The 26,351-nt window shown below is 38.0% G+C and overlaps 2 protein-coding genes across 2 annotated transcripts in view; both read left to right on the top strand.

The window, feature by feature from the left end:
* The window catches only part of LOC106632310 (protein SSUH2 homolog), a 15,045-nt gene extending 1,737 nt beyond the window's left edge, over positions 1 to 13,308 (top strand). Inside the window, 13 exon segments of the mRNA XM_042218976.1 lie at positions 439 to 519; positions 3,473 to 3,553; positions 3,629 to 3,704; positions 3,788 to 3,917; positions 4,953 to 5,013; positions 5,460 to 5,581; positions 5,909 to 5,971; positions 6,059 to 6,135; positions 7,993 to 8,085; positions 9,671 to 9,776; positions 10,230 to 10,248; positions 10,251 to 10,336; positions 11,022 to 13,308. Of these exon segments, the coding sequence (XP_042074910.1) occupies positions 439 to 519; positions 3,473 to 3,553; positions 3,629 to 3,704; positions 3,788 to 3,917; positions 4,953 to 5,013; positions 5,460 to 5,581; positions 5,909 to 5,971; positions 6,059 to 6,135; positions 7,993 to 8,085; positions 9,671 to 9,776; positions 10,230 to 10,248; positions 10,251 to 10,336; positions 11,022 to 11,162 (1,136 nt within the window). The 3' untranslated portion in view covers positions 11,163 to 13,308.
* A 5,285-nt stretch (positions 13,309 to 18,593) lies between these two features.
* On the top strand, positions 18,594 to 24,597 carry LOC102308030 (protein SSUH2 homolog). Its single transcript, XM_014332242.2, has 9 exons — positions 18,594 to 18,646; positions 21,490 to 21,570; positions 21,649 to 21,721; positions 21,805 to 21,934; positions 23,115 to 23,175; positions 23,618 to 23,739; positions 23,987 to 24,049; positions 24,137 to 24,213; positions 24,504 to 24,597. The coding sequence occupies exons 1-6, from the start codon at positions 18,634 to 18,636 to the stop codon at positions 23,635 to 23,637; spliced, it is 378 nt and encodes a 125-aa protein (XP_014187728.2). The 5' UTR covers positions 18,594 to 18,633; the 3' UTR covers positions 23,638 to 23,739; positions 23,987 to 24,049; positions 24,137 to 24,213; positions 24,504 to 24,597.
* Positions 24,598 to 26,351: the final 1,754 nt, after the last annotated feature.

Here is a 26,351-nt window from a genome sequence, read left to right as displayed (position 1 = left end):
CCCCCCCCCAAAAAAACGGCAGAAAATAGATGCATGAAAGGATGGATAAGCGAAGACAGATTCTTGAAGATTCGGCAGTCCATCAAAGTAACAAATGCGACTGATGCCTTTGATAAGGGAAAAAGGAATAATTCCCTCTGGAAGGGGAGACCTCTCTTAAACAGAGCGCACCAAGGCCACAGAGACCAGCCCTGGGTACATGACCATACATTTCCCTTCCCACAACTGCTGAGGCCCAGCTTACGCAATACTTATTATCCATAATAAACTTCAATGTTGATGTCATCCTCTGAGTGTTCACCTTACCCTAAGCAAAAACATCCCCCCGCACCACAAAAAAAAAGGATAATTAATTAATGCATTAAAAAAAACTTAGATGAATTTGAGTTCTCTCTGTGTTAGTTTGAATGGTTTGTTTCTTATTTCTTTTAATTCCAGCTGCATATACCCCTCTCATGCCCACCTCAGCCAACACTTTCAGCAATGCCCCATTCTATGAAGGCAATGTGTCGGCAGGAGGTAAGAAAAGCCCAATTCCTCACATTAATGTTGTTGCATTGACCTAACCTGCTTTTTTTATAGCTTGTTTTATAACTTGAAGATCTTTATCATTGCTGGATGACGGTTCCTGCCCCCTCCGCCTATATGAAGAAGCCTGTAGTTTTATGCAGATGTTTGCCTTTTTAACGAGTTTCGACCAGCGGTCCCCAACCTTTTTCGCGCCACGGACCGGTTCACGCCCGACAATATTTTCATGGACCGGCCTTTAAGGTGTCGCGGATAAATACAACAAAATAAAACTAGTACCGGTACCAAAAAAAGAAGATTTATTCATAACACAAGTAAAAAGACCCAGGAAAACCGAGTTAACGATAAAAACGATAACAGAATAACGCTAAAAACCGATAAAAATCCTGAAAAGCATACATTTCACACCTGAGCCTCAACTCTCGCGGCCCGGTACCAAACGACTCACGGACCGGTGCCGGTCTGAGGCCCGGGGGTTGGGGACTGCTGGTTTAGACTACGTATGTAATAGTGTGAAAGAGAAAAGAGAGTTGAGAAGTAATCAGTGCTTAAGCTAATCTTAAAACTAGAGAGTGTGTCTGTCGCTCAAAACTCTGCCTCCCATTCTACTTATAGAAACTTTAAAAACTGTGAATCTCTGGGGGAGGGGGGGGGTTGTGTTTTTGTCATTTTGTATGATGATTTATGTAGAAGTCCACTTTGTTAGTCTAGTTGTCCTGTTTTGAGTTTCTTATATTCCCTGTTTAGTTCCTTATTATTTAGTATTTTCCCCTTGTGGCCTCTGTGTCTCTCTTTGTGTGTCTGTGTTTATATAGGTTGTGTGAGTTCTTGTGTCTTATTTCCTCCTCGTGTTTTATTCTGTTTTCCCCTGGCTGCCATGTTTCCCCATTCAGTCACGTTTCTGTGTCTGTCTGCGTCTCTGTGAATGTTCTCATTACTTCCGGTTTTACTTTCTCTTATCTGTGTGTGCCATGTTTTGTTTCACTTCTCTAACTCTGAAGGTACCTTATCTCATGTTTTATGTTTAGCTTTGCATCCTTTGTCTCGTTGTGTGTAATTAGCCTCAGCTGCGTGTGTGTGCGTTTCCTGTTCTCTCGTCATTACCTGTTAATTGAAGCACTTTGTTTTCTTCTGTCCAGCGTTGCAATCTCCCTGATCCATGGCTGTGTATTTCCCTGTGTGTCTCTTTGTACGATTAGGTTCCAGTATTCCAGTTTAGGTTATTTTCTTTGTGTCACCTACACGCCAGCAAATAAGGCTGTGTTTTTTGAGTTTACTTGAGACGTGAGTGTGTGTTTGGGTCCTTTCCTGCCTGCACACAGCTGACTTATGACAGAATCAGAAATAAACCTGCGGGGTTGCAGTGGAGAACATGTTACAGTTCTGTTCTGATATGTAAATTTATTAACTGTATTTTGCCTTAATTGTGATTTCATGGTGACTTATTTATTTATTACATTTATTTGACTTAAACATGACAGTTAATACAACAACAAAAAAGGGGCGGGGTCAAATTTTAATATCAAAAGTAAAATGAGATGCATTACAATATTCTGTCACCATTTTTGGGTGTGAGGTTAACATGCTGGTTTTAATCTTACTGGAATAGCTAACGCTAGCGTGGGCAGAACCCTCTTTCATTCGCACCACAAATTTCTCTGCAGGATCAGGCTTGTTCAGCTGCACACATAATGTAACTTTGTATGAACTGAAGTTTATCTAAAAAAATTGTCATGTTCCACATGTCACTGTTTAACCAGTTTGATGAATGAGTCTTCTGAAGGAAGATAATGTGAAATATGATACCTTTCCTTTTAATTCATGCAAGGGCGTAGATTTGGCATGGACGGAATTAAGGGAAATGTCCCCACCAATATCCAGCGATTATTGAATTGTCCCCACCAATAATTTGATCTCTTTGAGTAAAGAAAAACAAAGCGATCTGTCAACCTCTCATTCACGCAGCGGTGCAGAAAGAGTTAAATTACGTTCTCTACTGGCGTCCTATATCATGTGACAAATATAGCCAATGTGATTGGCTGTGCCTTTCAGGGAGCTCTGTTTAGTTTTAGCAGCGGCAATCCTACGCTGTGAGGACCTGCAAGTAGGAGAGGAGGATGGCAGGAAAAAGTCATTTACCTGGCAGGAAAAACGGCGCCTACGCGGCTCAAACACTAAAAAGTTTGATTATACTTTACGAGAACGGAAGACAACAGGGCAACTTGCAATACTTGCAAAGTAGATATTTCATTTAAGGGAGGAAACACTACCAAATTGCAAACGCATTTGAACAAAGTCTGTAAGTTGTAAAAAGCTTTCAAAAAACGCATATAGATTTTGTTTATTAAGCAGTTTCTCTTGTATACAAACATGAAGGAAAAAAAATCCTCTTTGAGGTTAAAATTATGCTAGCTTACTCAAAATTACTCAAAAGCATTGGAACTAAATTTTAGGAACAATGGCAAGTTTTGAGTCTTTTAGAAGGGGAAAGTGTCATGTAAATGTAATCTTAATTTTAGTTTTCTGAGCCATTATTCTGCTGTCATGTCAGTAGGAACTGATATTCCCATAGATGGATATAATCATTTTTCTAAAATTAATAATTCCAAATAAAAATAAATAGAAAGGGAAAAATCTGTGTGAAGATGGCAAAAAAATTGTACTTATAATGTCGAGGTATTTTCTGTTTTGCCTGCATTCAGTGATGCGTGAAATTTGTGTTACACCGTTATCAAATGTTTGTTTTTTGTTTTTGTTTTTAGGCCAAGCTTAATTAAAGCTGGCTTTTCTGTTTTCGACTTTTAGTTCTGCATGTTTGCTGAACGAGGTTGGTGGTATAGGGCCCAAACCTCCTAAGCTGTTCGGTTAGAACTTTAGTTTGAATGAAAATTTTTAACTTCATCCAAAATATTGGTTTCAATGGTTTGTTTCTTGTTTATTCCAGCTATGTACCCACCTGTCATGGCACCCCAAGCCAACATGTTTGGCAATGTCCCAGGCTATGAAGGCACTGTGCCAGGAGGAGGTAAGAAAAGCCCGGTTCACATAATTCCTCACATTAATGCTGTTGCTGGTACTTGAAAATTTGTCATTGATACAGGAGGTTTCCTGCCTCCTCCCATGCCCATGGAGCCAGTAGCTCCACCCCAACCCGCCCCTGAAAATCCTGAATGGAGGTACGACATATTATCTGTGTCTTTCAGCTGCTCAACAATCAGTAGAATATTCTGGTTTAACACAGAGTTTGTGTGTTTTGTAGCATCCCCTCTCTGTCTGAAAATGCAGCTCGCGAGGCTTTAGAGGAATTTGTGTCGTCTCATTGCTGCTACGGTGACGCACCAGTCACTCAGGGAGTCATCACCTCCATGGAGCCATTCAACACATTTAGGGTGATTAAATGTTCCCTTTTTATAATCAGTCCTCATCAGTCCTCAGCATCAGTGATGCTGAGGACTGAGTTACCTGCTTTTACTATCTCTGCAACAGAATGGTTTGAACTGTTTGTACTCATAGTTTTCTAAACATTTGACCAAAGGACATAATTGAATGATAATGAACTGTTAAGAATAAACCTGTGTAAGGATTTTTTTTTCTCAGAAACTTGAGGGCTTTTAGTAAGTGTCCAGACTGCTTGAAGTAGTAGTTTGCCAGACTTTTCATCACACTCCTCAAGATCTTGCAATTGAAGCTCAAAGAATATGGAATACCGGTTCCAAATACTGGTTTTACCACAAAATTTGTTATGCAGTAATATGATGCCCAGTTATATGAAACCAAATTGGAAATACATTGTATGTTACAAGTTTAAACAAATTGTGGATTTAATATCACAACTATCTCAGGTTCTACACTTTTAACAGTGAGAGTGAAAATAGTTCTTGTTATTCAATATTTTCACCCCCATTTGTCTCCATCTTATACTTATTTTGACAATAAGATGTTTTTTCTCATTCTACATGTGCATTAATACAACTCTTTCCTGATCCAGAAACAGACTGAAGGCTCATACAGTACCAGGCTGACAGGCAATAGCTGCATGAGCAGTGTTATTGCAAAGTCCTTCTAAGTGATGACATCTTGAGCATGCAGAGACAAAATAAAGGCAAAGATGTGTTGTCAAAGAGGACAGTCTCAGTTCAAAAAACTGTTTCACATCAGTTTAAAACAAACCTTAACTTGCACATGGCTGACATGTGACCTGAAAAACCTTAAAGTGACATTCAATTGTGAATAAAATCATAACGCCTGTAACTTGTATCTGACACAACAAATATGCTTTTATTTTAACATGTCCAGCTTTTTGCACATGATGCATAGAAACGTATGTTTCACTTTCACTCTGATGTGAAATATAGAGAAATTAGCCCAGTAATGTTATCAGCAAATCCAGTTTCTCTCAGTAAAGTCTGTTTTTTGTTCCTTAGTACCGTCTGGAGACATTCACTGAGTCCAGGTCAACTGACTGGGCCCACAAACCACATGAAGGTAAACGCACATTTTCATTTTGTTAAATCCAAACCTGATGTGGAGCCATTAAAATGGTCATTTTCATTTGTTTCCTTGAGCCACCATGTTCTGTTGTTATAGAGCAAGGCTGGATGCTTTTTAATCTGATGGTAGAGTTTTGTTGTTTCCTGTTACCAAACCACATTTTTCACTTTGTTCTTGACCACACTCAAAGTTTATGGCCTTGTGAGGGATTAAAAACAATAGTGTGATACTCAGAGCCTATTATGAATCAAACTCCAGAACAACTGATTAATCAATAGTGTTTTACCTGAAAGAGTTAAACCTGGAAACACTTGCTTTTGTTTTCATAATAATGAAATGCCTTTTTTATTAATCCTTGCGTAAATCTACTGACATTGCAGTAACTTACTATACTAGTAGTTTATTGACTGTCATTTTCTGTGATCTCGTGTATTTAAAAGGTGAGCCTGCTGACTTTTATGCCCAGCCCGCTCCACGACCATGGGAGGTCCAGGCCACACCCCCCAAACTTTTCAGTGACCACACAGAGAAGATCCGGGTGCCCTACACGTCCTCCGTCAAGGTGGCTGAATAACAAAAGCTATCTGTCAAAGTGCTGGGTTACCTGCAGTTTAGTTCTGAGCTTTAAGCTTGAAGATATATATACGTAAAGAATGGGATACTTGAAATCTGTGAAGATTTGAGTTCCTGAATGAGCTGGTTTCTAACATAGCACGAGGTGTCAGTGCTATAGCCACATGTAGTTTTCACTTTAGCTGGAGCTCTAATTAGAAGTTAAACCATGAACACAAACTGTGTGTGAGGAATCTAAGGAGAACTCCCCATCAGTGTGATTCTGAAAAGTTTTTACCTTTTACTCATTTTTATTTTTTTGTGTGTTTGTGTTTAGCAATGCCACACGTGCAATGCAGCAGGTACTGAGCAATGCAAGGAGTGCAGTGGAAGTGGAAAAGTAAGGAAACTCTCAATAGTAAATAATAAGACATGAAAAGTCTGATCAAGGTACAATTAAAACATTTGCTTATTTGTGTCGTTGTAGAAAACTTGCCCGATGTGTAATGGTGCGGCAAAGTCCGATCCAGCCTGCACTCACTGTAACGGCACAGGCAAAGACAGGTACTGAATGGTCACACAAACTGAAAATAAAACAGAAAAAATACCAGTTTCAAAGCTTACATTTTGTATTATCTTCATCTACCTTTTTCTTTTTAAACATGCAAACTAATAATGATACGCCGAATTAAACAATTACAATTGAAATGATTCAGTGTTAATAAATTGGGATCAGACCTCCTATTCTTTTTTTTTTCTTTTTTTTTAATGTTGGCAAGCAAGTACAAGAATTGTCTCCTGAAATTCATAAATTTTAGATTCTGATTATTTTGAATTTGTGTTTTCAAATAATTTATTCACTATTAACATTTTAAAGTCAAAAACACAGCTTAATATATTGCAATTTGATTAGATCATATTTGCATGAAAATGTTGGGGTTATGAGCCTGTAGAAAATAATGTCAGTAGGGATTGTTGGCCCCTATAGGTGAATTTCTATTAATAAAACTGTTTGGACACCCCTGTACTATACTATGGAGCCTCTACCTCACGTTTTCCCCTTCAGATACAGGTGATCCAATCAAACGCAACAATACACGGTTTAAACCCCACTTCCGCTTAGAACTATTTGGTGAGCTGTGCGAAGTAGATATCTACTTATCAGACTCAGAAAACAGCCAGCTGGGATGATGATGGACTTTTTCTCTATACAGGGAATGAGGTGACTCTTTTACATGTACTGAGCAGAGCATGAGACTTTCAGAGTTTGAGGGTTTATAAACTTGTGAAAAAAAGGCTTCATAATGTGTTTGTCAGCATATGGACTGCAAGTTCTAACATGAATAATGAATTGAATTACAGTCAGTTAACAGCTAAGCTTTTCATTCAGGCATTCGTATGGTCCTCTCTGTTGATCAATCACAATAGCTATTTATTTAGTAACTTTAGTTTTTATTCTGAAGCTGTGGTGCTGAATGGCTTAATGAAAATTGGAATGGATTCAGACAACGCCCTTCTCAGACACACACGCACACACAGAGTCATGTCATCAGTACTGTCGTGGGACCGTGTCAGTTTATTTCAGGTGGTTTGAGACACCTCTGGGAGGCTTGCAATGCCCTGCAGCATGTTTTTCCTGGGCTACTTGTGTGTCTGTCATTTTCTCAGAACCTTTAGCCTATTTTTTTTCCTTAGCAGTTTTTCTCTTTCTTTTCAAGAGTCCACCGAATGAATCACTTTTTCTTCTTTTTCTGCATGTCCATTCATTTTCTGCTTAAATCTCTGCTCATGTCCTCAATGATGCTTTATTTTACTCAAATTAAAAGCAAAAGTAGAAGTGTTACAAAAGCAAGAAAAGCCTCATTAAACAATTGTTTTATATATGAATGTTTTATAAAATAAAGGGTTTAACAATTTAAAGAGTGAAATAAAATGCTGTTGTTGCTATTTGTTGCTCTTTTATCTGACGCTACGGACTCAACTGATCATCTGTCTGCTCCCATCTGCCATCTAGTTATCCCACAATAACTGGGATAACTTTTTGTAAAGAAATGATCATCTGGCCCAATAAATATGAGCAAAGGAAGAAATCAGTCAAAAAATGTTCAGCAGGATGTGAAATCACAAGTTACTTTTATTTATTTAACAAACTTTTAAAAATACATTTGATAATTAAAGTCTTTTATGAGTGTAGCCTGGTTGAAGATGAGCAGCAATATTGACAAAATAAACAAATATCAGATTTTTTTTTAAAGTTAAAATAAAATCTAGAGAATCGATAATGGTCAAGACTGAGTCAAACATATTTAAATGATTTTATTCACTTCAATGTGGACTTTAGTAACAAAGAAAAAATTGGGAAAAAATTTGTATGTCTATAAGTAACCAAAAATAATGAGTCATGTGTCTGTGTGTGTTTAGGTGTACAAAGTGTAATGGTAGTGGGAAAAACCAATGTGAAACCTGTAAAGGAAAACGTCAACTGCTGACCTACATTGAGCTGAAAGTGGAATGGTGAGTACAAGTACAACAGCAGTTTCAACATTCCTATATTTCCTATGATTCCTGTATGAAGATTGGGTTCTTCAAGTGTGTTTTAGGTGTCATTTGGAAAATTCAAATGGTCCTGGAGGAGGTTGCAGAAGTATATAAAGACACTTATATTTGAACTCAATTTAACTCCTTTAAACGGTTTAAATTTGTTTCTAAAGCCCTTGAAGCCAATTTTATGCTACATGTCCTGGATACTTGCAGAGTTAATTAAGTATACTTAAGGTTCTGTTTGAGGTCTGGTTGTTTTGACAGATATTCATGAATTATGTAGAGGAAAATGGTACATGGAGATGTTTTAAAAGGCTTTGAAAAGTCAATGCAAATTAGTTGGTTCTTTTTTTTTTTCCCACCTTAAATATTTTTTGAGGTACTTCCACTGAAATTTTAGAAAACATTAAATATCTTCCACAGACTACTGATGGGGTCCAGTCCTTAAGGATAATACATGAGCCCTGCCCACGGTTTTAGTTGTATTTGAGGAATAACCAGTTTATGAAAACAAAGATTTTATCTTTCAGTGACAGAGTTGCTTAAAGGCTTAAGAGGCCCATATATTTCTGCAGATATCTGACATACAGTATAAACAAATTTTAAAAATCAAACAAGGAAACAAGAGAAGAAATTACACATGGTCATTGTTTCGTTTTACTATCAGTAAAAGTATGTAGCATGTAAAAATATAGCATTAAATTTGAAAGCCATATTTGAATGATAATAAAAAAATTTCTTGATCAGTGGGCACCCCAATATTATTAACAACAGAGATTTATCTGATGTAATTTATCCTGAAATTGAGAAAATTCAGGTTTCGTGAACATTCAAAGCACTGTTGCAAATCCAATATATTCAGTCACTAATAATAATAATGTATACTTTATTGATCCCCGTGGGGAAATTACTTGTTTTTCTCTGCATTTGACCCATTCACTCAGTGAAGCAGTGGGCAGCCACTAAGCAGGTGCACAGGGAGCAGTGTGTAGGGACGGTACCTTGCTCAGGGGTACCTCAGGGTAGCCGTTCAGCGGATTCGAACCCCCGATGTGGTGGCTTACACTGCGTCACAGCAGGAAGATCCTGAGTTCATCTCCATAATCTGGTCAGGGCCTTTCTGTGTGGAGTGGAGTGTTCTCTGTGGGTACTCAGGCCTCCTTTCACAGTCCAAAGACATGCAGTTACTGGTCGTGATTCTAAATTGCCCTTAGGTGTGAACGGTTGTCTGTCTCTCTGTGTTAGAACTGCAACAGACTAGCCGGCTGTCCAAGATGTACCCCACCTCTTCCCCTTGCACTCATGCAACCCTGCTAAGGATAAGCGGAAGAGAATAAATGTTTTTTTGAGTGATGCTTTGGTGCCCTCTAGTCAATAAAGATGAAAATTACATGCTGCGAGTTTAAACTGAAAACAGTAGAAACTTGATTGGTTAAAACTTGAAATGATTGATTCATGTAATATTGTATTCATCAGGATGTAGAGTGTGTGTTATATCTGTATTTATATTTGATGGATACAGCATGAATATAGTTCATATCTGTGTGTTTGTGTTTAGGAAAAACCATGTGGAAGATCATCTGGTGGAGCAGAGCTGTGGTCTGAAGAGTGATAACCTGCGCTCAGTAAAAGGGAAAGAGCTGTTCAAGAGCAGCCAGAACCTGGTACACACACACACACACTCAGCTCACACACACACACAAACACAAACAACACACACAACATACACATACACACACACACACACACAACACACACACACACACATCACACACACACACACACACACACACACACACACACACACACACACACACACACACACACACACACACAATGTAGCTTCACTTTGAATCTTAATAAGATTTTTTTTTTTTAAATACCAAAATTTCATACAAAAAACTACATCTCAGTAGTTTCACACAGTAGTTTGGAATGTTATATTCTATGTTTGAAATGTTAAAATAATCTCCATAAATTAAACATAAAGCCACTGCAGGAACTCACCTCAGACAGGTGTAGTTGAGATAAATGTAAAGGAAAGGTTGGGGAGAAGGAAAACACATTGCTGGGGTTAGCGGTGTGAATATTGTGAATTAAACTCTTGCTTCTCTCAGGTCTACCCACTGCTTGGGTTTCAAACCCAGCAGTCTCTCAGGCCTCTGAGCGTCTGATCAAAGAACATCAAACTAAGTATGGCAAAACCTCCAGGATTCTGCAGCAGGTAGGCCGACACACAGCTCAAAAGAAAAATTACCAATCTTCTCCAGTAGTGGAGGGAAAGAAAACAGCTATCCTTGTTCCATCAGCAGTTAATTCTAGTTGAAATATAATTGATTCGAGCTGAAATTCCATTATTTGTAGTTGAAGCAGCAAGGAAAATGTGCAAAGTTTACTTTAGACTTCTGTTTTGAGTCTATAGGCTATAGTGTAGTCACCCCCAGTGGCCAGCCTGTGCTGGTGTGCCTGTGTTACTCTGCAATTTATTGCTTTGCTCTGCAAATTATTTAACTTAACTGATTCCTCAGTTAGTCAATAGAAAAATCAATAGACTGTTCAATTACTCAAGTAATTGACTGCTACAGAAGCTTGAGGGAAAAGGTGACCTATAAAGATAACTAAAGCCATCTTGAATGATGGTGGTTGAAGAGTTAGCTGTTATATAAACACTCAAAAAAGGGGAATTAATTGTTGGAATTTTTGTTAAAGAAAAGGACATAAAGGTTTGAAGCTGGTTGATTGAAGATTAACACAAATCTGAAACGTGGCTAAGAAAAGTGCTCATTTCCTTTACTCCTGCTTTCAGCCAATGCTAAGCAAAGCTAAAGTATTCTGACTCAAGCTGACGCGCTCTGATGCTGTTGAAAGTTTTCCTTTAATATGAATCCCTCCATCTCTCTCTCTTTCAGAGGCAGACGGTCGAGCTGATCCCCATCACTCAGGTGAACTACAAGTGGAAAGACAAGAGCTACGTCTACTACGTGTACGGCAACGAGCGCAAAGTCAGTGCTGACGACTACCCAGAGACCTGCTGCTGCGTCATCCTGTAGACTCACAAATACACACAGCTCAAAGCAATTAAACATGTACTCATTGTTCTCTTTTTTTTAACATCAGTCTTCCTTTTTCCATATATAATGATGATTCATTTATTAGGGTAAGAAAAGCAAACCATACCTGTGTTAAAAAGTAATAGAATATAATGTTCTGTTCAGCATTTTATTAAAATTAAAAAATTAAAATAAAAACTCTATACTGACAGTTAAAGTTGGTGCTGGTAAGTAAGTAAGTAAAACTTTATTTATATAGCACCTTTCAAGATAAAAATCACAGAAGCTAAAACCTAAAAATAAAAATCAACTAAAAGCAAGTTTAAAAAGATGGGTTTTTAGCTGTTTTTTAAAAGTGACCACTGAGTCCACAGATCTCAGGCTCAAAGGGAGAGAGTTCCACAATCTGGGGGCCACAGTTCCAAAAGCTTTGTCGCCTTTTGTTTTCAGCCTCGTGTGCTGGACAGCAAGCAAGCCCTGGTCACATGACCTCAGGGACCTGCTGGGAATGTATGGATGCAAAAGATAATGTCATGGTAATGGTAATGTCACATTGTGAGCAATTTACTGTAATTGATGGAAACGTGAATTCTGCTCTCTACCATAAAATTCAGAAGCAGAATGTCCAGCCATCACTTTGGGTTGTGAAGCTCAAGAACACTTGGCTTATGCAGCAGGACAATGTCTGAAATACAATAGAGTCTACCTCTGAATGGTAAAAATAAATAAATAAAGAACAAAAAGTGAAGGTTTTAAAGTGACCTAAGAAAAGTTTGGACTTATATCAGATTGTGATTTTTGCCGTTCATGCTCAAAAACTCTTGAGCGTGGCTGAATTTAAACAATGCTACAAATAAGAGCGGGCTATTATTCCTCTACAGCGATATGAAAGAGTCATGGCCAGTTATCACAAATGTCTGACTGCAGCTTTTTCTGCCAAGGTTTGCACAAGCTCTTATTAAGTTTAGGTTTAGCGGCAACTGCTTTTTACCCCTTAAGCGTAGAAGGCTGATGGGGTATCGTTGTCACCCCACCGGCCAGGCATGTGGTCGGGTGGTGTGGACACCAAAGTTTGTGAATGCAATAACTCAAGAACGAGGCACTGTAATATCTTAAAAATTGCAATTCTTCATTAATCCCTGAGGACGTTATATAAACACCTGCACCACCAGGAATTGAACCCAGGACACAAGAGTTGTATTGTATTATGCCACTACACAAGCAAAATAAGCTCGGCCTGACACCATACCGTGCATCTACTAGGAAACTGAGGGTTAGCACTGGCGGCTGCCAGTATTTTTCACATAGTATCAGGTAGGTTTGGTTAATGTTTTTCCCTTGATGAATGAAATCATCAATTAAAAAGTGTATTTTGTATTTTCTCTGGTTATCTTTGTGTAGAATTAAAAGGTTTTTGATTTGAAACATTAAAGTATGACACATATGTTAAGAAGTAAGATATCAGGAAGGGGGTGAATACTTAATAATGTAAGTGGTCAAGCTAAAGGAATAATTGTGATATTTCACATCTTATAATGCTTCATTTAGAGCTACTGTATCCATACAACCCAGTCTCATAGGAAAACATAACAGACTGTGGGGATTATATCATTTTATATCATGTTTATTCTCTTAAATCCTTTTTATTAAGCTTTGAGTAGCATTTGATTACAACATTTATTCAATATATATTACACATATAGTTTCAAGCATGTTATTACATATATTGTAAGAATGTGTTTATGAAAGAGTTGGCCTCCTGTCTGGTAAGAGGTTACAAGCTTTATCTGGTGAGGTGAGGTCGAGACAGTTCGCCTGCATACACAGACAGTATATAGATTCATTTCTAGGTTAGAGTTAAGACATATTTTGCTTGTAACTGCATTTTGTGCCTGCATAAGCAACAGTTTTTGTAGAATGTGTTTCTGATGTTCCAGAGATGTTTGAGTGTGTGTCAAAGGTTGTCAGCAGAAGAGCTGTGGTTACTGTAACTTATGCATGTTATGTATCTGCTTTGACGCATGAGGGGGCGTTATACCCTGACATATAAAAACATTTTAAGTATGCTGTTTTGGGGGATTTATGCTGAGGATTGTGATGGTGTATTTCCTTCACACGTGTTTAATAAAATCATTGTTTTGATGCACTTGGACCAGCAGTCGTTTGTCTCACACCTCAATCACGAATCGGGACAAGACACACCGGTCCACTGCATCCATTTCACACTTTGCTTCTCCAAAAAGTGAAACGGACAGGCACGCAGAAGTTGCATCACCAGCAGGGGTAGATAATAAAAATAATAATATTAAAGCCACCAAGTCAGTAGTGAACAAAAAACATATGATGTACATTCCAATGTCCTTAATCACCAGAAATGATTAAGCAGGGCAGATAATAATATATATTTATATATGTAAATAAGTTCATAATGTCTGTTTAAACACTTTCCTGTGATTATTTTCATGTAGGCTTGAAATAAAATATCTCCCTCCGCTGTTACTGCAACTTACTGCAAGTTCTGCATGCGTGTCCTTATCATACTTTGGAGATATCAGATGAAGATGATTCAAATTTTTGCAGGGACTTAAGGACATTTAAATGTTTTTATATAATAGAGAATTATGAATATAATATGTACCTTCACACGATGTTTATGGCAAGTCGCTGTAAAAAAAACTGCAGCACTTTGTGAAGGATGGATACATTTGGGCTGGGTTTATTCACATTTACAATAACAGGAAATGTTTACTGTTGGTGATTTTTGTAATATAATGATGTTGCCAATCAAACTACTATCCTATAGTTACCAATTGCTGTACACTTACTTACTCTTTCTTACTTCCCACTTAATTTCACTTCCTGTGGAAGGTTTTTGCTATGCTCTGAAGGCAAAAACCAGCCTCATGTGCCTCTAACTGAAAGTGTTTCTGTGTTACCAAAAAGTTTACTCCAAACATGTGCCAGTATGTGCCACTATAGCGTCTTCAGCATGACAAGAAAACATCCTTTTATCCATCTAAAACTTTCAAAAACAATGACGTGCTGCTTTCTGTATGTGTGACTTCAACTTTAAACAATGTGTGATTAAATGTTTCCTCTAGAGAAAAATCTGACTAATCACAGTTGAAAGGTGAAATAAAAACATGAGATGATGGCATTAGCCTGTGGGTTAACCTCTTAATATGTTGCCTTTATGTAACCAAGGTAACATCTGACCCCACTTCCGGAAATCCCTTCATTGTGGTGGGAATGAACTCTGTATAACTTCCGGGTCAATCTGCTGCACCTCCCCTGCTACATGTCATCCCAGGATGCATTGTGTGCATTGTGTCACTTAACCACTGCCTAGGCATGCTGTAAAATGATTCAAATTAATAAATTTGAATCTTAGTTTTATGTAAGGGGATGTTCTAACACTTCTAAAATATGTTACAACCCACCCCACCTCTTTATTAGTCCTTTATTTATCCAGGTAAAATCTCATTTCCAAGAGGGACCTGGCATCATGGCAACAAAAGTCACATACCACATAGGTATATAACATTTAAAACAAATACAATATCCCATACCAACATGTGTAAAATATACAATAACAGATCAAATTAAGAGTACATTAAAAACAATCACACTGAGTAAAAGAGCAGGGGCAGCATATTTAAAAGCCTTTTCCCCAATTCTTTTCTGATTTTTGGGACAATCAATTGTATGATATTGTGCGAACGAAGGCTGTATTGGTTGTGGTTTTTACACATATAGACACATAAATAAGATGGAACCAGCCCAAGGAGAGATTTATAGATAAAGATCAACCAATGGGAGAGTCTGCGAATATGCAAGATGGACATTTAGCAGCAGCATACAAAGAACAATGATGTACACGATTTCCATAGCCAGTAATAAAACGTAAAGCACAATGGTACACAGTATCCAGCCTCTTTAGGTAGTGGGCAGGTGCATTCATAAAAAGCAGGTCACCATAATCCAATAAAGGTAAAAAGGTTGCACGAATCAAATGTTTTCTCACTTGGAGGGAGAAACAGGATTGGTTTCTAAAAAGTAACCTAGTTTTAGTTTTAACTTCGACACAAGCCTTTGAATGTGAGTCTTAAATGGCAAATTCTGATCTATAATGATCCCTAGATACTTGTAAGATGTGACCATTTCAATTTCAGTTCCTTGAATTGTTTTAATCTTAGGAGACGTAGCTAACAACTCTTTGCCATTTGAGAATAACACGAACTTGGATTTCTCTGGATTTAACACCAACTTAAGTTGAGTTAAATGGGACTGAACGACATCAAAGGCAGACTGCAGAAATTGCAGGGTTTGTGCTACTGAAGGGGATGAACAATAAATAACTGTATCATCTGCATAAAGATGAAATGCTGCATTTGACAAATTATCACAAAGGTTGTTTATGTAAAGAGAAAATAGCAATGGCCCTAATATGGAGCCCTGCGGAACTCCTTTGGATACTGGGAGAAAAGAGGAAGAAGACCCAGCAGCACGGACACACTGTTTTCTTGCTGACAAGTAATTTGAAAACCAACTTACAGCATTTACAGATAGACCAATATTGTTTAGTCTATTTAATAAAATAGCATGGTCAACTGTATCAAAAGCCTTTGACAAGTCAAGAAAAAGAGCAGCACAGTATTTTTTGCAGTCTATTGAATCAACGATGTCATTAACCACTTTAATAGCATCAGTTATTGTGCTGTGTTCTTTTCTGAATCCTGACTGATGTTGGGAAAGAACTGAATTTTTGTCCAAAAAGTCTTTCAGTTGTTCACTAATGAACTTTTCTAGAACTTTTGCTAGAACACACAATTTAGATATGGGCCTGTAATTATTAACATCTGAAGGATCACCTCCTCAAAGGGAGAACATAGGCAGATTTCCATATTACAGGGATCTCACTGTTCGAGAGGGTAAGATTAAAAATTTAAGTTATTGGTTCTGCTATAAAATCTGCAGCCAACTTAAGAAAATAGGGATCAAGTTGATCTGGTCCTGCAGATTTATTTAGATCCAACAGATTTAAAGCCCTGTGTACCTCAAAAACTTTTAGCGGAGAAAAACTGAAGGGTTGGACCACAGATTCAGTTTGAGTGGTTGCAGAGGGAGCCTCTTGTTGAAAGCTGTTTTAAATCTGGATATAAAGATTCAAATAGAGATCCTGAAGAAACAAAATGCTCATTAAAGCAGTTTAGAATGTCGCATTTCTCTGTTAAAGTACAGGAGTCTTTTATAACAAAAGTTGGCATCTCATTTGTAGTTATGTCCCCATAAGAAGATTTTATTATTTTCCAGAATTTTTCAGGGTCGTTCAAATGTTTAGTAGTATTTGAAAGATAGAATTCTGATTTGGCCTTTTTAATTAAGGAAGTTGAACGGTTTCTGAGCTGTCTAAAAATCAGCCAGTCCGCTTCAGATTTGGTTTTTCTGGCCTTAGCCCAGGCAGCATCCCTTTTTTTGAGGAGACTGGAGAGCTGAGGAGAAAACCAAGGGTTGTTTCTGCATTTTACTCTAAATTTGCAGATAGGGGCATGTTTATTTATCATTTTGATAAAAGTATCATATAAATAATTCCATGGCAGCTCAAGATCAGTTATTAGGTAGATTCTACTCCAGTTATAGTCCCATAAATCATGAAAGAAAGCTTGCTCACAGAAATGCTTAAAATCTCATTTAAAAGCTATTTGTGGCCTTGATTTTGGGAGCTTCGATTGTCTGACTACAGCTACCACACAGTGGTCACTGATATCATTTGCGAAAACCCCAGTGTGAGAATATTTATACGGCATATTAGTTAAAAATAAATCAATAAGTGATGACTTTTCTGGGCATTTAAGATTTGGACGAGTTGTGCTGTAAATTAGTTGTGTGAGATTATAACAACGACAACTCATCTCTGAGCTCTGGAATGCTGGCATCAAGGCTGAGTTGATGTACAAAAAAAAAAACAACAACTGCTGAGTCAGCTGCAGTACTGTGAGGAAGCAGGAATCCCCCTCGTGGCTATACTGGGAGAACAGTAGCTGAAGGATGGAGTGGTGAAGCTGTGTGTAGTGGCAACCAGAGAGGAGGTCGATATATCCAGAGCAGATCTTATCAGTGAGATCAAGGTGAGAACTGAGGCTTAGCTGCTTCCTGCTTGTTTAGCCATAGACCAGCTGCTTTATCTCATGGGCTCTTCAGAACCGTATACAGAATTCCTGTCATCAATTGTTTAGCTAACTGTATTAGCATAGTTACCCCAAGGGGGTGCATCACAGTTTATCTATGAAATCAGAATTTAATCTCCTGTAAGCCATATCATTTTATCTGCAAACAAAGTTTTGTGTTGTTACATCAAAATCCCTTTTTCTCAATAAAATCTGCACGCCCTATTTCTAGCCCTTAAGTCAGGGATAGAAGTGGGTAAACACTGAAATGATCATATGACTCCTATCTTATTGTTGATTGATGGCATTGGGGGTGTTGCAACTGTCCCCATGTTGCAACCATACCCCTCTACATACCCTGTCCAGTTCTCTCTTGGAAATTAAGGATTTTTTTTCTTTCTTACCGGTACATATAATTTACATTTTTATTTTGAAAGGAGTTTTTTTCTGGAAAATTGGGTCTTTTGCAACTAAAGGTTATTAGAAAATGCACTCAAAGCAGGTGCTTTCAGGTTTTGCCAAAAAATGATTGGTATTCAAACAGCTGTAAACAGGTTTTTAGCCTATAATCTGTCAAACAAATGTCACACAAATCCATCAGGGATTATATCAAATCATTATAAACCAGAAGGAACATTGGTAGAAGCTGCGATCAGTTTCCAGGTTAAAAAAAACGTCATTGACAAGTGAGGATAAGGGGGCAAGAGGGGAGCAGAAATTTCAACAAATGTAAAATCACAATTCTATAGAAATATTTTAAATATTCATTAGGATACGTACAATAACGCAAAGTCAAAATTGTGTCAATCCAGTTGGATGCAGTCTATTCATCAATATTGGTAAATTTACAAATAGAAAAAACATAGAAAAGTTGGATTTGGATCAGGTTTCGGCACAAAAGACCCCAAAGGCCGCGTTTGTGCCGATACCACGAAATGATGATGAACTGAGTTCTAATAGTAAAGTAGAGAAAGCGGGATTTGTTTCTTGCCAAAGCCATTGGTGTATCACAATATAATGCTTGTTTTTCTGCGCTTAAAAAAAGCCTTAACTGCAGCCACAGGATAGACCCTGGTCAGCTGTTTATTGAGCGAGTCACAAGCACACCGCAGGAAAAATAAAGATTTACAGTTTTTCAATTGTTTGCATTCACTGCTTCTATCTTTGATCGTTAACTCGGGGTAGGCGGGCCTGCTCTCCCACCAGGGGGCGTTCCGAATTTCACCATTTAAATGCGGTTCTGGATGACTCTAAGTGTAACGGATTCTGTGAGGCTGATATCAGCGTGGTTGATCTGCAGCAGAATGAACAGCTCAGGTAGGAACTGCAGCACAGGACACACCAGCAGGCTTAGGAACCATCACGACACTGACCACAGAACCCCTGCGGGCTATTCAAAGGCGCAGACGCAGGGTTCGGCTCCTGATAGTCGGCGCTGAAACGCTGTCACTTCTATTAATAAACATTCAGTGCGAAGATTAAGTCAGAATCATGTTAAACTTCAGCATTCACTAAACTGCATTCGTTTGCTTTTTCAGTATATTTTAGTTTTTAAAAGAGGAGCTCCAAACATGATCCACTTGTTTTCCTTTTTGACAGTAAACTGCCGATGAAACTCATCAAGCCACCTGAACCTTGTTTCCTGAAGAATTTGATGCAGACGTTTGCCTTTGTAGTGGACAAAAAAGAAAGAAAAGCAGAAAGAAAGTGGACTTGGGAGGAAAATGCGAATTAACAGGATCTTTCTGTTTTGTACTTTGTGCAATTTCTTTTCTGTAATTTTACACATTTATTTCTTACAATTCCAATTCCAAAGAGTCACACTGACATATTTCTATCATTAACGTCAGCAGTGTTTCGTTATCATGTAGAAAAACTAAGAGATACTATAAGACTTGCGTGCATTTCTTTTAGATTAATGCATCTCAGCTAAATGTGTAGTTAAACTTATTTCTATTGTTGGAAAGACCAGTGGTCCGGCCGCTTAAATTTAAAATGGGGTGAGTGTGGCCCATGTTTTAAAATTAGTTTGCCATCCCTGCTTTAGACTTAACAAATAAGGACACATATGGATTGCTAAACTCTGAAAGAGAAAACAAGGTCAGATTTTCAGTATCTGATTTAAAAATAAGTTTAATCAACTCAGGTGAAGAAAGGGAGTGCAGACCTAATATAATGTGCTCAATTTAGGCATAATGAAAGTCAGGAAATAATCAGTGATGATAATAATAGTAATGCATGATAATAAATAATCTTTTGAGACAAAGACAAAGAAAGTTGAAATGTAAAGATTTAATTTGTTGTTTTGAGTCAAACAACTGGTACGGCTTCTATACCCTTTTCAAAATGCTGTGTTTGCATGAGTTATTGAAACCGTACTGAGGATATGGAAAATATTTCTGTTTTAGCGCATACACACTAGTAACAAGTATAAGGGCGTTGAAGAGATGGTGCAGAAAACAGCATCTGGTCAGAAAGAAAAATAACACTAACCTAGAATAGCTCACCATATTTATACAAAATTAAATAGCTGTAAATGGACAGATGCAAGGATATGGATGTTAACACTGTCATGTTGAGAGAGCTAATCAAGTTGTTTTACTAGTTTCAGTTTTTGGAGTCTTTTTTTCTAGATACTGACCTCGTGCCTTCGTCTGTAATCCCTCATGTGTCAGGTTAACGTAATCATTGATTCTTGAGTTGCTGGAACGGGTGATGGAGTCCTTCAGAGTCTGTGACAAAATGTTAAAGTCTGTCCGGGGCTTTAGGGGCTGTCTGCACACAACCATTATTACCCTTTTCAGAAATCAATGCAGTTTCTTGTCATATCAGTGTTTGTTTTTTGGAGATGTTTGTTAAAATTAAGAGATAAGAGAGAAAATGGTAAAAGAAACCTGAACTAAAAATGTTTACTCTAACACTGGAAATGGGGTTAGTATACTACCCCCATTATCATACTTGTCATACAACAAACATCTTTGAAACTCTTTATTGCATGAGGGGGTAGCAATGGATATCCTTGCATCTGTCCGTTGACAGCCGTTTTAAGTTTTAACAAATCTGGACAACTCTTTAAAATTTGTGGGGTTTGTTTCTTCTGACCAGATGCAGCTTTCTGCACCATCGTAGTTATCACATTTTACTTTTACATTTTACATTTCACATTTACTTATCACATATCACAGAAGGTGAATCATTTCCTTCTAACTAAAACTGATTCTGAAGAATGATTTCACTAACTTATCTACACAAGTCGTTTTGTAGAGCAGCCATGGCAGAAACAAGAACTGTTCAACAGAGTATACCCTTCTGTGTATTTAGAATAGAATAGAATAGAATAATCCTTTAATTGTCCCACGAGGGGAAATTTGGTTTTGACAGCAGCCAGAAAGACACATATTTAAACAAACAGTACACAGGACACAGAACAGAAACATACACAATTTTTTAACTTTTAATTTTTTATTTTTTTTTAACACAATTTAAGTCCTCTGTCTCTCTTTCTTCATTGTCAGGTTGTCTGTCTATCTCATGTCATATCACTGCAAGTCTCAGGATTGTTTTCATGCTTCATGTTCGTGTTCATGTTCATGTTTCTGGTCACCGTTTTTGCATGCGCTGAGTTCCATGTCATAGTTTTTATATTGAGTTTAGGTTATTCCAATTTAGGTTTTGCTTTCCTTTCCCCCCAACTCGCCTTGCCTTGTTTTCTCTTTTGGAAATCAGCCTCAATAAAAGGCCCGGCTTTTGTTATACCTCATTCCCTCTCCTGTGTCTGCTTTTGGGTTCACACTGCAAATACACCAGCCCACCTGGCCGTGGCTAACCATAGCGTGGGCATAATCATTTTTCATTGCACCAAACATTCTTCTGTGCAGGAACAGTCTTATTCAGCTCCAGCCATTCAATTCAATTCAGTTTTATAGCACCAAATCACAACAAAAAAAAACAGAAAAAAAACAATCAGGAAACCTCCTATGAGCATGCACTTTGGCTACAGTGGTAAAGAAAAAAAACCTTTTAAATGGAAGGAATAAGAAACACTCAGTGCATCATGGGAATCCCCCAGCAGCCTAGATCTTTTGCAGCATAACTAAGGGAGGATTCAGGGTCACCTGATCTGTTTGGTTGAATTTTTTGTTTCTTGTTTTTCATTCCAGCTATGTACCCACCTGTCATGGCACCCCAAGCCAACATGTTTGTCAATGTCCCAGGCTATGAAGGCACTGTGCCAGGAGGAGGTAAGAAAAGCCCGGTTCACATAATTCCTCACATTAATGCTGTTGCTGGTACTTGAAAATTTGTCATTGATGCAGCAGGTTTCCTGCCTCCTCCCATGCCCATGGAGCCAGTAGCCCCACCCCAACCCAGCCCTGAAAATCCCGAATGGAGGTACAACATACTACCTGTGTTTCTGAGCTGCTCACCAACCAGTAGAATATTCTGGTTTAACACAGAGTTTGTGTGTATTGTAGCATCCCCTCTCTTTCTGAGGATGAGGCTCGGGAGGCATTCAAGAAATTTGTGTCATCTCATATCTGCTACGGTGAAGATCCAGTCACTCAGGGAGTCATCACCTCCATGGAGCCATTCAACACATTTAGGGTGATTAAATGTTCCACCATCACCACCATCAGTGATTCTGCGGACTGAGTTACCTCCATATCTGCCTTTACTATCTTGATCAGTCTGTTGCAGAGCTCTGGTTTGAGATGCTTTTATCCATAGTTTTCCAAACATTAGACCAAAGGACATAATTGAATGATAATGAACTGTTGAAACATGCATAATGAATTTTTTGGTAGCACTTTCTATTACAGCTAGGTAATACAGGGGTAGTAGTAGGGTAAAAAGGGGGGAAAGGAGTGTAATAATGTGGTAATTTCCAAGCTTTTACTATGCAATTACCAAAGTAATAACCACTTAATATCTAAGTAATATCATGGTAGCAAGAGTGGTTACAGTTGAGTAATATTGCTCAGAAATGTATGTAATAGGATAATGAGAACCCAAAAACTGCACATAACAATATGGAAATACAACTCCACAATAAAGTGGAGTCACAAGGAAGAAACAAGAATGCTATAATGCAGTAATATGCGTTAAGTTATTACCCCTCAATTACCTGTGGTAGTTTCTGTGTAAAAAGCAGGAAACAGAGCTGCAAAATGCAAAACCACCTGTTTAAATTTAATAACATATTAAGAACCTATTAAGCAAAAAAAGTGTGTGATTATTATCTGAAAACAACTGTGGCAGTTTGCCTAATGAAACAGGAAATACAGCTGCAACATGCAAAAAGCATATTTAAAACACACACCTTGTAGGTTGACAGTTAACCTGCTATTACCCCCTTATTACTGAGCTGTAATAGAAAGTGCGACCATTTTCTTCTCAAAAACTTCAGAGCTTTTAGTAAGTGTCCAGAGCTGCTGAAGTAGTAGTTTGCCAGAACTTTTCATCACATCCTCAAGATTCTTGCAAGAAGCTCAAAGAATATGGAATACCCGTTCCAAGTACTGGTTTTACCACAAAATTTGTTATGCAGTAATATGATGCCCAGTTATATGGCAACAACCCGGAAATACATTGTATGGTATAATGTGCGATACTGATTGGGTTTAACAAATTTTGTGTAGGATTTAATGGGAGAGACATTTCTTGCACATGATGCATAGAAACGTATGTTTCACTTTCACTCTGATGTGAAATATAGAGAAATTAGCACAGTAATGTTATCAGCAAATCCAGTTTCTTTCAGTAAAGTCTGTTTTTTGTTCCTTAGTACCGTCTGGAGACATTCACTGAGTCCAGGTCAACTGACTGGGCCCACAAACCACATGAAGGTAAACGCACCTTTTCATTTTGTTAAATCCAAATCTGATGTGGAGCCATTAAAATGGTCATTTTCATTTGTTTCCTTGAGCCACCATGTTCTGTTGTTATAGAGCAAGGCTGGATGCTTTTTAATCTGATGGTAGAGTTTTGTTGTTTCCTGTTACCAAACCACATTTTTCACTTTGTTCTTGACCACACTCAAAGTTTATGGCCTTGTGAGGGATTAAAAACAATAGTGTGATACTCAGAGCCTATTATGAATCAAACTCCAGAACAACTGATTAATCAATAGTGTTTTACCTGAAAGAGTTAAACCTGGAAACACTTGCTTTTGTTTTCATAACAAATGGCTCTTTTATTGATCCTTGCATAAATCTACTGACAATGCAGTAACTTACTATACTAGTAGTTTATTGACTTTTATTTTCTGTGATCTCGTGTATTTAAAAGGTGAGCCTGCTGACTTTTAGACCCAGCCCGCTCCACGACCATGGGAGGTCCAGGCCACACCCCCCAAACATTTCAGTGACCACACAGAGAAGATCCGGGTGCCCTACACGTCCTCCGTCAAGGTGGCTGAATAACAAAAGCTATCTGTCAAAGTGCTGGGTTACCTGCAGTTTAGTTCTGAGCTTTAAGCTTGAAGACATATATACTTAAAGAATTTTCCAGATGAATTTTGATGGATCTTTAGTTGTCCATGAGATGGTTCTACAGCTCATCTTTTCCTGAGTTTATTGAGGCTTTAAAACCATGAACACGTGAAAATTTTTTACCTTTTGCTCATTTTTAACTTTTTTTTTGTGTGTTTGTGTTTAGGAATGCCACACATGCCATGCAGCAGGTACTGAGCAATGCAAGGAGTGCAGTGGAAGTGGAAAAGTAAGGAAACTCTCAATAGTAAATAATAAGACATGAAAAGTCTGATCAAGGTACAATTAAAACATTTGCTTATTTGTGTGGTTGTAGAAAGCGTGCCCGATGTGTAATGGTGCGGCAAAGTCCGATCCAGCCTGCACTCACTGTAATGGCACAGGCAAAAACAGGTACTGAATGGTCACACAAACTGAAAATAAAACAGAAAAAATACCAGTTTTATGACTGTGCATATGCTGGGGATATACGATTAATTACAGTAACTAATTAGAAAAGGACAGATGCAAAATTTCCTAAAAATGTCTAAGCAAAGAAATGCTGCAATAAGTAAAAGTTCAGTAATTTTTTAAAATAATAATAGAAGTAAAAATAAACAAATACCATATTTTTAAAAAATAAAGCAAAATCTGCAATGTCTGTAAGTAACCAAAAATAATGAGTTGTGTCTGTGTGTGTTTAGGTGTACAAAGTGTGATGGTAGGGGGAAAAAGCAATGTGAAACCTGTAAAGGAAAATGTCAACTGCTGACTTACATTGAGCTAAAAGTGGAATGGTGAGTACAACAGCAGTTTCCTATATTTCAGTGGCTTTATCAGAGTCCTTGAAGATTGGGTTCTTCAGTGTCTTTTAGGAACTATTTGGAAAACTCAAATGGTCCTAGAGGAGGTTTCAGAAGTATATAAAAAGTTTTTATACATTTCAATTCATTTAACCTGTTTTTGGCAGATATCCATGAATTATTTCGGGCATTAAAATGGTCCATGGAGAAGTTTTAGAAGGCTTTGAAAAGTCATATTAAGAAATTAGCAAGGTGCTGAGTTCAACTCCACCATCTGGTCAGGGAGTGTGAATGTTCTCTGTGGGTACTCGGTAGGGCCGGACCATATCATACCGTTCACGGTAATACGGTATAATGTTGGGCAACGATAAGAAAATGAAATATCGCAATAGAATATGGGTAAAACGCGCATGCCTTTGTTTTCATACGCACATGGCGGAAAAAGCATGGCGGCGACGAAAAATGAGAAGGGCGAAAGCGGATCATTGAATGAAACAGATGAACCAGAACTGGTTTGTAAAAATGCTGCAGCATCAGTGATGTGGAACTGGTTTAGCTTTCGTCCGTCAGATACACAACAAAGCACTATTTTTGGTAGAGCATGCTAGCGGGCCGTCGTTATTACCGTGTTTTTTGGAAAATATGGCGCACTTAAAATCAATCCTTTGATTTGTCTGAAAGTCGACAGTGCCCCTTATAATCCCGTGTGCCTTATGTATGAATTCTGGTTGTGTTTACTGACCTCGAAACGATTTTATGTGGTACACGGCGCTCGAAAATCTGTCAAATGTTTCGGTATGACTAAGCTACGAACCCACACGGCTATCGCTGGCAGGCGCCTCGTGGAGTGATACGTACTGTGCTTCAACATAATATTACCGTATTGTGTGTGTATAACCTCTTTTTAAGTTTTGTGGATATTATACATGGTTATGCTGAGGATATGTCAGCCAATTTCCACTGGAAATGCCTTTTGGTTAAACTGTCAGCAACTAATAAAGTTGTGGAGTTGTAAAGTGTTTTGTCTAGTGTCAATTATATCGTCAGTTATATCGTTATCGCAAATTTTCAAATGTATATTGTGATAAATATTTTTGGTCATATCGCCCTGCTCTAGTACTCCGGCCTCCTCCCACATCCAAGGATTGGGGTTAGATTAACTGGTGATTATAAATTGCCCTTGGGTGTGAACGGTTGTCTCTCTGTGTTAACCCTGTGACAGACTAGCAGTCTGTCCAAGGTGTACCCCGCCTCTTCACCTATGGTAGCCTGAATAGGCTCAAGCTCCGATGCAACCCTGATAAGAACAAGCAGAAGAGATATGATTGTGAAGGTTCTTGGTCATCCATGTTATCATAGTCTAAAGAAAAGACGTTTCACCTCTCATCTGAGATATGAGTTCTTTAGAAATAAGCGGAAGAGAATTAATGGTGGTTTGACAGATGCTTTGGTGCCCTCTAGTCAATATAGATCAAAATTACATGCTGCAAGTTTAAATTGAAAGCAGTAGAAACTGTTAATTGTTTAAAGCTTAAAATGTATTAAATCATGTAACGTTGTATTCAGCTGGGATGGGCTCCAGCGCCCCCCGCGACCCTGAAAAGGATAAGCGGAAGCGAATGGATGGATGGAACGTTGTATTCATCAGAATCTACATTGTGGGCCATTTATATGGATACACCGTAATAACATGGGAATGGTTGGTGATATTAAAGTCCTGTTTGTGGCACATTAGTATATGTGAGGGGG

This window comes from Haplochromis burtoni, unplaced genomic scaffold (assembly GCF_018398535.1).
Source record: "Haplochromis burtoni strain Fernald_Lab_line unplaced genomic scaffold, NCSU_Asbu1 Contig_26, whole genome shotgun sequence".
Classification (NCBI taxonomy): Eukaryota; Metazoa; Chordata; class Actinopteri; order Cichliformes; family Cichlidae; genus Haplochromis; species Haplochromis burtoni.
This window is presented reverse-complemented; position numbering and strand designations above follow the sequence as displayed.

Excerpts from the sequence above, each read along its gene's own strand:
- LOC102308030 (XM_014332242.2), top strand. Across the intron at positions 21,935-23,114 it reads AGCCATTCAACACATTTAGG|TACCGTCTGGAGACATTCAC; the intron begins GTGATTAAATGT and ends TTTGTTCCTTAG. Across the intron at positions 23,176-23,617 it reads GGCCCACAAACCACATGAAG|GTGAGCCTGCTGACTTTTAG; the intron begins GTAAACGCACCT and ends TGTATTTAAAAG.